This window comes from Orbicella faveolata, unplaced genomic scaffold, assembly GCF_042242905.1.
Source record: "Orbicella faveolata isolate gen_17 unplaced genomic scaffold, um_ofav_v1 contig_3, whole genome shotgun sequence".
Classification (NCBI taxonomy): domain Eukaryota; kingdom Metazoa; phylum Cnidaria; class Anthozoa; order Scleractinia; family Merulinidae; genus Orbicella; species Orbicella faveolata.
In genome coordinates, this window is record NW_028301558.1 from 21,149,262 (window position 1) to 21,164,287 (window position 15,026).

The window sequence follows — 15,026 nt, forward strand, 5'->3', positions numbered from 1 at the left end:
TCCTATGTAAAGTACTTCAAATTCAAATTTCAGAAATGAAAACTATAATGATAAAACGGAAACTGTCAGAGATCGGACAAACTTGCATTTGGGACAAGATCTGGACTTCGCACAATTCCGGAAAAATGGCCAATTCTGTTCAGTTATGAACGAATTCGTCCAAATCTTTATTAGCCGATAAAGCAAAGTATTTGCATCACATCAGTTTACACAATAATTGAATTATTTTGAATTAGTTGCAGTCTCGAGAGCGGCAAAAATCCACACAACGTTTGCTGAGCACACTTCTATGTCGAATTTAGACATGGTGCTGGAGTTTATAGCCTAGACTTACAGTATTTGTTATAACTCGTCTTTTACATTATCCGGCCTAACATAATCCACATTATAAACTTCCTTCAACCGTTTCCTAAACGCTCCCATTGCATGAGAAGGGACATCCAAACTGTCGAGGATTGCCTTTCGTTGAACCTGAAATTCCGAAGACCTCATGGCGTACTCGTAAAATTGCGCGGTTTTTCTAATTCCATGGTCAAGCTGATGCGGATTCCAACGAAGAAATTTCTCCGCCATGGAAATATCCAACGGGCCACGCGTAACAGAGGGGTAATAGTGGGTACCCCATTGGTTAGGCTTATCAAACTTTACCGCAGGGAGACCAAGGTGCTGGGCCATATTTCGGAGCAATTCTTCGAGTGTCACTTGTTCTCGAAATGCAAGGTTGTAAGCAAAGTTATACACGTTGTCTCCATACTCCGGAAGGACTACCAAAAGATTCGCCACATCTTCAGAAAAGACGAAGCTGAGAGATCTAGTTTGGAGGCTGTGTGGTATTACCACTGGCCGGTCAAATATGTCGTGGAATCGCATCCATAAAAGGTAGTTCCAGAATCTGTTGGTGTTGTCACGGAGACCAATCACGTCAGGCAGGCGTAGAATCAAGTAAGGGATGTTCCACAGTTCATTTTCCCTCTTTATTACATCTTCACCTGCAAAACGAATGTTCCACCATTTAATTGCTAATGAGACTGCGGCACTCGCTCGAGCCACGTGACCCGAAACAGATTGACTGCGGCAAAATCAAAAGGACTAGGAACTAGACAAGAGATTCCCCGGGCGTTTCAATGTAATTCAAAAAAAATTTCATTTTTACACTAGCCTTCTCTAGCTCTTGCAGTATGCACAAATATGTTTACGACGACAACCAGAATAAAAAGCGCAGTCCTTATTAATCTAAAGTAGTTGGGTAGTGTTTTACTTACAGTCCAGCTTGGCGCTACCGTAAGGGTCCTTACGAGCATGGGCCTCTCTTGTATTCGGATCCTCTGGACGCACAGCGTCCTCCTCAAGCGTGGGCCCATCGTGGGAAGGCTCCTGACAAACCTCGTACACTGAATCAGTACTGATGTAGATGTACCGTCGAATCTTACTACGCATCTTGCCCATAAAATCCTGCGGAAATACAGAGAACCTTAAACTTAAACGTGAAATAGCTTAGAGCGAGGAAACGGATGCGATTGGGTAAGCTATTTGGAAGTCTCAGAGAAACAACGAAAGTCAGTTGCCCGGCGCTACCACTCCCTCAATCTTATTTTAAACTCGCGCATATTTTATTTCGGCTAATTGGACTCCCCTCGTTTTCTTGAACTGATCGAAATCGCGAAATTTAACATGCTGCAATTTGACAATTTGCTGAAAGTGCTCGCACTAGTTTACCACCAAATCAGGGACATGAGAAATAATTTACTAGAGTCATTTCATATATTACTTCTCTCGAAATGCCATTATTTTATTACTTCAAGAAATCAAATGCTTATTAAAGAGGGTCTCACTGGGGTTAATCGTCAGTCGTAAAACGCCTCCCCGGGCCAAAGATTGTGTCGTTAGACGTAAAGTTGAAAATTTTAGCCGTTAGCCGTAACAAATATTTAAAAAAAAAAAAAAAAAAAAAAAAAACTAAAAAAATGAAAGTCTCAACATCTCTTGTAAATACTTTTTTTTGACTTGTTTTGTGGCTTGTTTGCAATATTAGACTACAATTCTTATAATGATACGTTTTTCAGTCCCGGGATGGTCCTTAGACCTTAAATTAAATATGTTTTACGGTAATTAAAATACGTTTTTAGCTTTTTTTAAAAAAATGAAAAAAAAAATTTAACTTATCAAAACAATGGAAAATAAATTAACCGTTAGCAGCAAAAAAGCCAAAATGTTAACCGTTAGCAGTGAAAGCCACCATCTTATTGACACCCTCATTTAGTAACAATGATTGTTTCTCTTTGAAGTTTTTCATGTAAATTGTCACGCAACGTCCAAAAGACAAATATAAATTACCTGACCTTCTATTCGGAGACATGGTCAGACTAATAACCTTTCATATGTCGCTATAATTTTGAGGGTTGACAATGTCATTCGAATCAAGCACTACTTTAAATTATATACGTGAGCTCAAGCACGAGTGTTGCCCAGATCACGTCTAGACAATCAACAAACTGATATTGTAAAGTGAAATGACAAAGGACCCCTGTTTACCTTGATATGGCTTGGTTTGTACCCACTAAAGTCGATCACTGCATCAAATATGCCTTTTTCTCGAGTTATGTCACCTAGTTTATCAGCGCAGACGTCAAAGTCTTCCCGGTCGCACTGTACAAACTTCACCCATGGCTTGATTCTTAGAGCGGAGTCCCAGTACCACGTTCCTCGATGCAGAATGGTGATGTCGTGTCCTCTGAGTTTCAATCGGGCTACTGTTTCGCTTCCTAACATGCCATCTCCTCCAAGGACGAGGATTCTCTGTTGATAGCGCGATTGCGCTTTGCCGGTTGTAGCAAGGCTTAGCAAGAAAAGAATCAATGCTGCCAGAGAACAGATAGCCATGGATCCCGAGAAATTCCGGTCACAGTATGCTCAGTATGTCCACGCGGAAAAATACCACAGAAAGGGCTCTGTGAGCTGGCATATTTCAACTGTCACGCAACTTCCGGTTCTAACTCTGGCACGCTGATCAAATGTACATCGTTCCCAGGGCCCGGCAAAATAATCATGTAGATAGAATCTGTTCATCTGTTTAACAAATAACGGATCGGTCCCGAAAGTTTCTATCAGCCGAAGTCACTCCAACGAAGAAAGGCTAAATAAATTTGCGCGCCACTGCAGTTCTCAGCGAGGTCCAGGAATGATAGTTTGTGTTGTGTATTTGAAGTACACAGTCTGCTGGTGCTGTGCAACATTTTCACGGCTCATTTCGCTGCGGATTTGCTGCAAGTTCGCTGCAAGCTGCTTAGTCACTGTTTGTGGGTCAGTGATGTGAAAACTGATAGTTAACATGTTCTATCGAACATGCCTTTCCCTAGTCAATAGTAGCAAGTGGATAGTTCCTGCCAGATGCCATTCCGGGGTAAGTTATTTTAAATTCCTTTCAGTGTTGATAGCTCCTGAAATGGCTACGTCCGTTATCTCTCAGTGTAAGCCTCAGTCTGTCGCCTGAGGGTTAGGGTGATCAGGCAAGGGCGGGTGAAGTGGAGAAGGAAAGTAATCCCGCTGGGATCTTGACAACTTAAACATCAACGTAGTAACCGGGTTGAGAGAGAGGGGGGGGGGGGGGGGGGGGGTGGCAATGGTATTCAATGTTGTCAGTTTGTTTCTTTTGCACCTTTTTATACTCGTTATTGTACTCCTATATTTAAGTTGATTTGATGACCGTCAACAAATGTGGCTGTGTCTGGAATTGAGTTGAGCTATGTCACGTCATAAGTTATATAATTGTTATAATAACAATTTTAGTAGGCCCTGTCAACTTTGTACTAATATCTTGATAAGCTTACTACCCCCACCCCCTTTTGGCAGCAGTATATTCTACCAAATCCTGAATGTAAAATGCCTGTTGACAGTGATCCCTATTGCCACCAGCCAAACCTACACATGACCCTTATTGTGTAGTTCTATAAAATATCCATGGCCACCCCAAGGTGGGGTTACCCGAAAACACTGACCCCCGGTCCGCAGACCCCCACAATGGACCGGGTCCGCAGACTACCCTACGGACCAGTCCATGGACTACCCCTACGGAGACCCCCTCTACGGACCACCCTAAAATAGTGTAAAAATAATAAATAAAGATTTCAGTTATGGGTTGTCTAATAGATTCAGACTCATATTGGTGATTTCTCGAGTGTTACACTGTGCAAATGTAACAGACTTGGGTTTTTAACACCCCATCCCCCCTCCCAAAAAAATGCCTAAAAGCTATTTTCAACGTAAGGAGATGCCGATGGTAAGAAGGAAAGTTCTTACCTTCCCTTCATGGCTCAATCTGGCTATGGAAGATATATTTTTAGGCTGTTTATTCCTGGTTGTATCTGTTATTCAGCTGAGCAAATTGTGAAGCCTAGAACGAGTTCACAAACCCACGGGAGAATGGGCTGAACAAAATGGCAGAGGGGAAAGAACACAAATTTTGAGGCTTCCTGGAGGCTTCCCCGTACGCGTCTTTCGTATACTTTATGGCCACAGCAAAGGAAATGGCAGTGTGTGAATCCGGGTCTGTTACATGTACATTTGCACAATGTAACTTTCAAAAAATTTCACCATCACGAGTAATCTATTAGACAACCTGTAACTGAAATATTTATTTATTTATTATTTTTATTATATTTTGGGGGGTTTTCTGTAGAGGGGGTCTGTAGGGGTGGTCCATGGACCAGTCCATAGGTAGTCCACGGAACCGGTCCGTAGTGGGGGTCCACAGACCGGAGGTCAGTGTTTTCGGGTTACCCCCCAAGGAGGGTTGTTAGAAATTCCAAGGGGGAGGGAGGTATAGAAATCCAAAACTTTAAAAGGAAAGTATGAACCAAAACTGGAATTTCCAGACGAATGAGAAGGGGGTGTATCAAAGCAAAACAAACCTCCATGGGAGGGGTGTCGATATTTCTGGGAACACATTGTGGTAACCCTAACCCTTAGCCCTAACCCTGAATCTAAAGTTTAGTGTTAGGGAGGGTTTAGGAAGGGCAAGGGATGAGGATTAGAGTTTAGGGTTAGGATCACCTTCGTATACTGCATAATATTCAGCATTTGGAATTCTGCATTTGGTATTTGGCATTTGGTGTTTAGTGTTGACAAAATACTCTTGTAGATTCTTGTGGAGCATTTTCATGCTGGGGTATTCTGCATTATTATTATATGGCTGTGTCTCACCTCCCTATACTGCATAATATTCAGCATTTGGAATTCTGCATTTGGTATTTTGCATTTGGTGTTTAGTGTTGACAAAATGCTCTTGCAGATTCTTGTGGAGCATTTTCATGCTGGGGTATTCCACCCATCTAGACCGGCATCTGTAGACTGGTTTCATTTTGTGTTGAAAAAGTAGCAAACTAAAATACAAAAGTGTTCACCATTTTCTTTTATTTTCTTCTCAATCATTTATGTAAGTGCCAAAAAGCCTGATGACAAAAAAAGAAGTAAAGAGGACGAGCAAATTCCGGCAGGTTTAAGTTAAGCTCATCGCCGTTCGCTAGCAAAATGTCAGCAAACCAGTTTCATGAAACGAATTAAAGTTTTCTTCTTTGCCATATAATAAACATCTTATTAACTGAGCTAAGTCGGTCTGTATGGGAGAATCTTGACCTCGGTCGTGGGTACAGACCTCAGTCAAGATTCTCCCATACAGACCTCCTGCTCGGTTAACAAGAGCTGCATAATGGCCATGCTGTCATTAAATAATACAGTGTTGCTATTTGAGTTTTGATTCAAAGATCTGAAGCTTCAACTGAATAATAAATGCAATCATTCATCCATACCATTGTAGCTTCCATTTTTTGAATATTATTGTCAAAATTTGATTGGATCAACAGCTAACGACCATTATTTAGGCAGAACACTTCAACCATTTTGACAATGTATTTTTTATTATTTTTGCAGTTAACTTTAAGGTTAAACATTCTACTGGAATTTGAAAAGAGTTTATTTTGTACAGATTATACATTGTTCAAATGGCTTGAAGGTTTAACCTCTCTGCTTGTCCAAGGCAGGTGAAATACAGTCATGTGCAGGAATCATTCTAATGCTTCAGTCTATTGCCTTCTTGTTCAAAAACATTATTTATTATTTGAAACGTGTTTTATTCTTACTTTGTGACAAATGAAGGTTAGTAAATTTTCAAAATTGCTTAATATTTTGTAATCAAAAGAGAGACATCTGAAATAGTTTTCTTCCAGAGTAATTGTTACCAAACTTAACTTTATTTAACTGCTAGTATTCAATTTTTAGGGTACTGTTCATGCTGCAGTCATATTCTCCTCACTTGACAAGAAAGCAACTAAAAGGATAGAGGGTAACACATGTAATTAATAATTTTGTCCTCTCTGTATTAAACCACCAGTAAAATAATATATTATTAGCCTACTAGCCCAGACAGGTCTGTTGAATTCCCTAGGGTAGGGGTAAATATCCACACAATCCAAGTTCTCAAGAACAATAATGACGGGACAGTTTTCTTGAACCTATCTTTGTCCTTTAGTTGTTACAATGTAGTTTATCTGTGTATTCCAGTTTTGGAAGTTATTCCATGATTTTGTAAAATAAGTATCTATCTTTTGATATTTATTATTGTTATTATTATTATTATTATTATTATTATTATTTTTAATTAGATATATTGACATTCATTTAATTACATTTAAAAGTAAAAACCTTTACACAGGATTCTTTGTACTTACATTACATGTACATACAACTTGACTCTACTTTATACAGGTGTACATTGTATAAGTTACACGGTGGCACTACTAATACTTAACACATAAAAAGTAAATAAAAGTGTAAATAAATAAGTAACTAGGTAAATAAATAAATGAATAAATAAATGAGTGAATAAATAAATAAGGTTAACAAGGCTTACAACACTACATGCGTTTTCCAACAATTCAGGAAACATTTTCATATTTGTTCTTGTTTTTGTTTTTGTTTTTGTTGTTGTCCCAAGTTGTACAGAATGACTTGACAAAGGAAAATGTTGATGCCATTGTCAATGCAGCAAACTCTTGGTTAAAACATGGTGGAGGAGTACGTTATAAAGTTTTTATTCTATGCATGTAAATTTAAGATAGAAATTAGTTTAGCAGCCGTGTAGCACAGTTTTCTTCACTTAAGTGATATTTAGCTTTCAATACATGCTGGGTACTATGTAGCTGTTAGCTCTTGATACTTATTGCAGCCTTTGGTACTAGGTAATATTACTCTCACTGGCAAATAATGCGACATTAACAGGTCATTTTGCTGGTTTTACCTATCAGGCTATAAGCAGTCTCACTTTATCTCTTTGGTAACAAGTGGAGATATTATGGTAGATTGGGAGAGGCAGTTGTAAGAATCAATCTGCAACCCCCCTCCTGCGTCCCCCCCTCCCCCCCCCCCCCCCCCACACACACACATCTGCTTGGTCATCCTAGTTTTGAAAGTAAAGCTGATGACCTTGATGGTCCTGTGCACGAACTTTAATGTACCATCTGGATCTGTCTGCCCCTCTCAACCAGAGGAGCCTTGGCACAAGAAAAAGATTGCTGACACATGATTGGCTAGGGTCTTGGACAACGATTTTATTTAATTCCCATGCTGGTTTCCTTTCCAAAATATCCCTTGTGGATATCTAAATAAACTTGCTCAATACCTATCAATAAAGGCTGGAAATTTAAAAGAGAATTAAAATTCTGACCGGAAGTGGCATTGACCTGGTTTGTGATGGAAGACTTTATCGAAAATTTTCCCTGTAAGCTAGGTTTAAACTTTCTGGGAGATATATAGGTGATTTCATTGAGCGGTTTTAGGGAGACATAAACCAGTGTTGTTTTCAGCAAAGAAATGAGCCTCAAATTAGTGAAAGTCTTTGTCTAGGAATCTAACCAATCAATTGGAGTGTCCAGAGTATCCTTTTCCTCATGCCATGTCTCACTGGCCAAGAGAGATTGGTAGATCTGGGCACAAGAATGAGGCTACAACTGTATACCCTATCAAGGACCTTACAATGTATATTCATACATGTAACCACAAATGCTAGCTTAATAAAATAGCTGGGTAGTTTACCCGTTATTCATTATTTACACCAACTTGGTACTTGTTTCCCAGTATTATTGAATCATTTTTCTGTTGTAGAGGGAGAACGAGGCTAGTTCAGATTATGCTCCAAGCAAACTGTACCGTTATCGTGTTATTCATATCAGCTTTTTTTCGTTACTTTACCAGGTCGCTGGGGCAGTTGTCAAAAGTGGTGGAGATCAAATCCAAAGTGAGAGTGATGAGTTTGTGGCTAAGAACGGACCTGTCAAGACTGGCGAGATTGCAGTAACTGGCCCTGGAAACCTTCCATGTAAAATTGTTATCCATGCAGTAGGTACGATATCATGTTTTATTGACTCTGTGTGTAGAAAAAGAAGACACCACAGGGTAGTCACTAGGTAGTAGAGATGGGTTGAACAGGTATCAGGGTGTGAGAGAGGAAGAGTCTAGAGACTACGAGATGTTCAGAGTTCCCATAAAAAAAGTTTTTAAGTAACATTGTGTACCTATTAAAAATAGAAGACGAGAGAATTAGAAAGGTTTAAAAGTTTGACTTCTCGAGGAGTTAGGTACAAAATATCAAGCACAAAAGATTAATACACCCAGTTTGAAACAGAATGAAATATCTTAAACTAAAATCATCACAGCTCGGTTTGACAACATTCCCCTTCCCTCCTCCCAAACAAAAGAAAAACAGCAAAAAGTTGTCATGCAACAATTTACCAAAATGGTCCATTCGTTTATTCCGAAATCCTTCGAGTCACCAAACCACCGCCTCTTGATGATTCCCTCCTGTCTGCGTTTGACCCTGTTTGTTTGACTGTGAACAATTGCACTGCGTCAATTTTTACGCTAGATAGTTGTTCATAACGAGATTATCAAAGAAAGGATATCACTACGGAAAATAAGAGAGCGTTATTTCTCTGTCCCACTATTCTTTTCCCAGAGAAGAGAGGCTACTTCAAGGAAACGTTTGTATACTCTAAACTCGTGCACTTTAATTTGGTTTAGGCCCAGTGTGGGAAGGAGGCCAGAAAGATGAAGATAACAGCCTTCACACAGCGATGTACAACTCCCTGACGGAGTGTCACTCAAGGCTTCTTAACAGTGTGGCTGTTCCCGCCATAAGCAGCGGTATTTTTGGCTTCCCGAAGGCGCGATGCGCCAAAATTCTGTTCTCTGCCGCGCTGGAATTTTTCCGCGCGGAGCCTAAGAGCTCTGTTCAACTGGTTCGTCTTACAAACTTTGACAAGGCCACTGTGGAGGTGTTCAAGGAGGCTGCAGCTGATCTTAATGATGAACCCGATGTTACAGTTCGGTTTGGTCAAATATCATGATTCTTATTTATTTATTTCAGTGCTTGCTAGATATGCCCTGAAAAAAGCTCGTACTGTCACTGTGAGATGTTTCATCATTTTGTCTATTTACCTGTCATCGGTGCTGAAAAAGTAACTTAGTCCAAGCCGTGACATCAGTGAAATCGGGCAGTTTTGCTCTAAGTTTTTCACGTGAAGGCATCAAATTCTAAAATCAGAAATCTTAAGGCCCTTCAAGTTTTGATATTTATTGGCTATAATAGTATAAGACTTAAAAAGTTTATATTTTCTAGCACGTTTTCAGCTCGATAGCAACCTTTGGCTTGAAGGAAAATCATTTTTAAAATCCAACTTTTCCAAGTTTATAAGAAGGATTGTGCCTCACGAGGTTGAACTGATCGCATGAAATAACCGAAGTAAATTCCAGATGTTTTGATTGATGACTGTCCGCCATGTTGGTGCCCCTCCGTAGGGCACAAATATGGCCTTTTTATTTTTAACTCCATAGATTTTGAGAAACTTCGCATGTGACGGATTACTAGGCTCGATTTCCGCCGCTCTCTCGTGTCTGATCTGCGTCCCTTCCCTAAAATTTTTGGTGACAGTTAGTCTGCTGGCAGCCGGTTTTTTCCCGTAGGGTCACTTAGACGAGTGTTTAGTCATCGCGAACGCAAAAGGGCAGTACGGCGGTGGCCGAGTGGCCATTCCCCTTTACGCTGAAGCGTCATTCCTCAAAACCCTTGCTGAATTTCGAGAGAAAAACAGACTGCCAGCAGTCTAGGTGACAGTGTGCGGCCCGAACCTAGAAAACTGTACCCTATTTTAGACCAAAATCTGCAATTTTACATACCCTATTTCGGACCGGAACGAAACATCGATACCCCTCCAATATGTTGCAGCAATAACCAGAAATGGCTTCCATTTGGGTAAGCATTTGAGAAGGACTACAAATTTGCCAATGTTGATGCAAAAAAAAAAAGACAATAGTTCCTTGAAAACAAAATACCCAGTGCCTAGCCAGAGTGAAAAACATGCCCTGTTTCGGACAAAAATGGTCAAAATCTCTACCGTTGGGCCGCAGACCTATAGAGCCCATATACTGGAGTACCCCTCCCCGGGTTAGGGTTAGTTACGCTAAATTTAATTCAGTAGATATGTAGATATTTTCAAGAACCATTGTTGGTTAACGGCGACATGTGCACTAAAGTGACCTCCACGTGTTCACGCTCTTTGTACAGCGAGATTAATAAAAGATATATTTTTCAAACAAATAGCCGTGGTAGAACTGTTTTCTTCCTATGGGCGTTTGTGTCAGTATGGAGATGAACAAATGATATTCCCAAGTTAGGCGTGTGCTAATTATCGAGATTATTATACATTGTAGGCACCATCTGTCCTCTCATTGGCTAAAAGCCCACAGCTAATTCTGGGAAACAGCGCAACCTGCAGATTATTCAGTAATCTGCTAGCAGATTAGTGAATAATCCGTAGGTTGCGCGCACAATGCATGATTTCCAAGAGCAACGTCAAGTTCACGTAAGAACATGGCTTGTCGAAAATAAACTGTGTTCGGTGCGATAATGGGTTTGTCGTTATTTTCTTTAAAACAATGTATAATAAAACAGTTATGTGATTCGGTTTTTGTGATTCCGGAATAATCAAGGTCTCGGTTAGTGTTATCAGCCTCAGCCTTCGGCCTCGGCTGATAACCACTACCTCGACCTTGATTATTCCGGATATCACAAAAACCTCATCCAATAATTGTTTAAAGTCAAAAGCATTCTGGAACGAGAGGGGAATATTACATGCAAGGATAGATCATTTTGAGAGGGGTTCTTTGTAAATCTCTCCCTTTTCTCGCCACCGTTTTTTCCCAACAACTTTTAAGCCAAGCAGTGGGTGCCTTCAGATTTTGCCATAGTTCGTACTTGCGGCTCTTTTGAAGGCAGATGTCCTTGGTCGTTGTAGCTCGTGAGCGAAGTGTAATAAGCGGGGTATATGACCATTTTTGGAAGATAGGTCGAGTTTAAACAATGTGCTAAAATGGGGGATTTTGCGAGAGATGTTACATGCTTGTTTTCAAAAAAGAAAAAAAAGCTTTTCGCTGAACCATTTTCATAACAATGTACTTTGTTAATTTTTAAGAGCCACGTCATGTCACCTAAAATTAATTTGATGCCATGTTTGCCTCGGGACTGACGTAGATATGCTTTATTTGTGCTTGGCAATGTTTATTACAAATTTTATATCAGTAAAAAAAAGGAACTACAAAGGTAGAAAAACTTTGATATTACATATTAATTTGAGGTCACAATGGATGGTTTTTTAGTTGCGTGTTATTCATATTTTCTAACCGCAGGCATTAGAAGGTTATTAACGAAATGGGAGGAATATATTTTTAAGACCAAAAAGAAGAAGGTAATTTTACAAGAGATATATTATATTCAAGGGAGCTCAAAGCACTGCTTTGAATGTCAGATAGTGGAGGCCTTTTTCCACGTTATACGCAAAAGGTCCAATGCTTTTATGGAAATGACACTTGTACGGCTCAGTAAAAGTGTTTTAACGTGGTGAAATGTTACTACGTTGTATGTAGAGTTTTCTTTTGTTATTCTATTTGAAGAGCCTTTCTTTGGTGTTAAAAATATCTTCTGACGTTAAGATTTTAAACAACATATTTATTTAAATAAATTTTGCAGAAACAAAGTTGCAATAATAGGTGCCAACATCAATTTGAAAACGTCCGTTTGAGGTTGTCAAACAAGTAATGTATGCGAGGACACAAGAACAACTCTGACACCATATGCCAAATATACTGCCGTAAATTAGTTTTGTATTGTTGTCCGTTGCCCTATTTTTTGTTATTCATTATCGACGGAGAACATCGAATGTACTCTGTTGAGTGAAGCTGTGAAACGAGAGGGGAAATGTTTTAAGCAAATATAGACTATTTTGAGAACAATGAATTCTTCGTAAATCTTTCCTTTTTCTCACCACCAATTTTTTCTAACTTTTAAGCCAAGCAGTGGGAACATTCAGCTTTCTGCCGTCGTTTGAATGCAGATATCCTAGAATTGTTTGTTGTAGCTCGTGGGCGAAGTGTAAGCGGCGCCTTGTATATGACCATTTGTGCAAAATACTTTAGATCTAATGCAGGAACTATGTTTCAGTAATACATGCTTGTTTTCACAAGCTGCAATGCTACAAAAAGTTTGATGTTTTGTCTAATTCAGGTCGCAAAGGATGTTTTTTTTTTGCGTGTTGTTCAAATTTTTAACCGTAAGCATTAGACGTTGCTAACAAAATGGGAGGAATATATATATATATATATTTTTTTTAACAAAAAGGTTAACGTATTTTTTTCAGGAGATACCGATTATCAGTTCGGAAAGCTCAGAGATCCAAAGCATTGCTGGTATTATCAGAAAGTGTAAGCTTGAATCCACGTTACGCGCAAAAGATCCAGAAATTTTTGTTTGGAAATGATTGACGCTTTCGCAGCCAAAAGTGTTTAAACATGGTAAGATGTTACGCCGTTCTATGTAGAGTTTTCCTCCATTATTTAACTGCACCGGATTGAAGAGTCTTTCCTTGGTATTATAAATATCTTCCAATCATGATTAACATCTTAACGCAACATATTTCAATATCTTTTGCAGAAATGAACTTGTTGCAAATCAGAATACGTTAAAATTAAATCGCCCATCACTCACTCGAGTCAGGTTATCAAACAACTGAAGTTATAGATGCAAATAACTATAGCTACATACACCACATGCTAGATATACGGTGTTGTATTGTTGTCCGTTTCCCCGCATTTTCTCATGATCTGGCTGACCCTCGACAGTTTTTCTCTTTTGTTTTCTCTTTTTACCCCTTTCAGATATTTTTATACTCAAATGAAACCTAAGTCATACACAGTGTTGTTTGTATGATCTGCACGGGGGAATTGCGAAGTTCGTTAGTCCCGGCGTTGTGACGATTGAAGCAACCAAGAAGATATTGAGTATGAATACTCCCACCCGGAGATAAGATGCCGTGCCGAGCTGCTGCATGCATCACAAGTGACCCTTCTGTATTTTCAGGTTTCCTTAACAATTCCCCTGTAAGCTTTAACACTCCTGTACTGAGAGGAGCGAGAGAACTAGAGTGTCTTGTCTTCTGAGACACATGCTACATGTACATCAAACCTGTAAACTGAGCCTCGCAAGTCATTTTTTTTTTGTTAAATGATAGGTAAATTTCTAAGGGAGAAAAACATTAAAGTTAAAAGGGTGAAATAGGCGAGCTAGATCACGTTTTGTAAACGGAAAGCACATGCATTCATGAAATTCATGCGTTTATGGAAACTTAATCAACTCTCGCTTCACAGTAAGCAATAGCCTAAGGCTATGAAACTCACGTTTCACTGAGAAAAAAGCCGGTCATTCCATTTTACGCAGTAATAATAATAAAAGTGGGTTCACCACCCACAAAACTCTCTCTGTTGTCTCAAAAGAATCGTCGCTGGGGCGTCTGCTGCGGTAGATTTTATCGACAAAATACGAGATTACAGAGCGGTTGACCTCAAAGAATATTTGTCCAACGTTTGCAGCTCCATATACAGTGCTTCTCGTAAAACCACATTTTAACTTTTTTTAATATAAATAAAGATATTTTAAAAATATCCACTTATTAATATGCGTCCGTCATTTTAGCGTCAACTGGACTGATTATAAATATTTACACGAGGTGTAAAGCTTCACTGCAGCAGTTTTGGTATCAATATCGTCTGCTATCGCCTCGAAACGCATGATATCACTTAAGTTTTGAAAATAAAAATAGAGTGAAAGTGTTGGTACTTGATATGATAAAAAGACACTGACTCACGCCGTAAGAATATTCAAGCTGTTTTTCCTTAAAAACAAAGCCACCGCGACGACACTAGCATTAGTATTTTACTGAACATTTTTTTGAGAAATCTTTCTGCCTATTTTTGCATTGGCGGAGCAGTGAAAGCGAGAAATTTTTTAAGCAATTTTATAATCGCGCAATGTATTTCTTGTTTTCCCGTCAATCTCAATAGAAGCAGTGACTTGATTGGTCATTACTCGGCTATGAAATAATTCTGAATCAACTGATTGAACCTTAAGTACTTTGTTTTGAACGAGTTCAAGTTGTTTTCGTCGCTATTGTTATTATATGCACCTCCCTTAAACTGTACAACACGCAACTGTGAATGATTGAACTTCTGGTTTCTCGTTGAAATGTATATTGAAAAGCGGGACAAATATTCTTAGTTACGTACGTAAATTGCTGAAATGTAGCAAAACCTTTTATAGCAAACCGACTCATTGAGAGTAAGGTTTATTTTTAGCGATTCACGGACTTTGGACCATTTCGAGAATTTTGAATGATTTGTTTGTCAGCTCGTCACTTCGCAAATTACTTCATGTCTTCATGCTTCAAACATTTTGCGTGAGGATGTAGTCTTCGCTTTTATGGTGATGTAAAGAAACAATATATCTCGCTTAAACTGACGGTGCATTTGGAAGTTCGTTCATTCTGGGTGACCTTGGTGGAATATTGAAAAGTTGTTTTGTTTTGATTATATTTTCACTCATTATTCAAAGAAAGGTGGTTTCGAAGGGAGGGGCTAACCTAAACGCTCCC

The 15,026-nt window shown here is 39.2% G+C and overlaps 2 protein-coding genes across 2 annotated transcripts; one reads left to right on the forward strand and one right to left on the reverse strand.

The window, feature by feature from the left end:
• Positions 1-133: 133 nt before the first annotated feature.
• Positions 134-3,030, reverse strand: LOC110054862 (uncharacterized). The gene is made up of 3 exons (XM_020761231.2): positions 2,533-3,030; positions 1,263-1,452; positions 134-989 (listed from the first exon to the last, which is right to left on the reverse strand). The coding sequence occupies exons 1-3, from the start codon at positions 2,878-2,880 to the stop codon at positions 343-345; spliced, it is 1,185 nt and encodes a 394-aa protein (XP_020616890.2). The 5' UTR covers positions 2,881-3,030; the 3' UTR covers positions 134-342.
• A 64-nt stretch (positions 3,031-3,094) lies between these two features.
• On the forward strand, positions 3,095-10,645 carry LOC110054863 (uncharacterized). The gene is made up of 5 exons (XM_020761232.2): positions 3,095-3,400; positions 6,274-6,337; positions 6,989-7,068; positions 8,245-8,392; positions 9,070-10,645. The coding sequence occupies exons 1-5, from the start codon at positions 3,329-3,331 to the stop codon at positions 9,393-9,395; spliced, it is 690 nt and encodes a 229-aa protein (XP_020616891.2). The 5' UTR covers positions 3,095-3,328; the 3' UTR covers positions 9,396-10,645.
• The last annotated feature ends 4,381 nt before the right edge of the window (positions 10,646-15,026 follow it).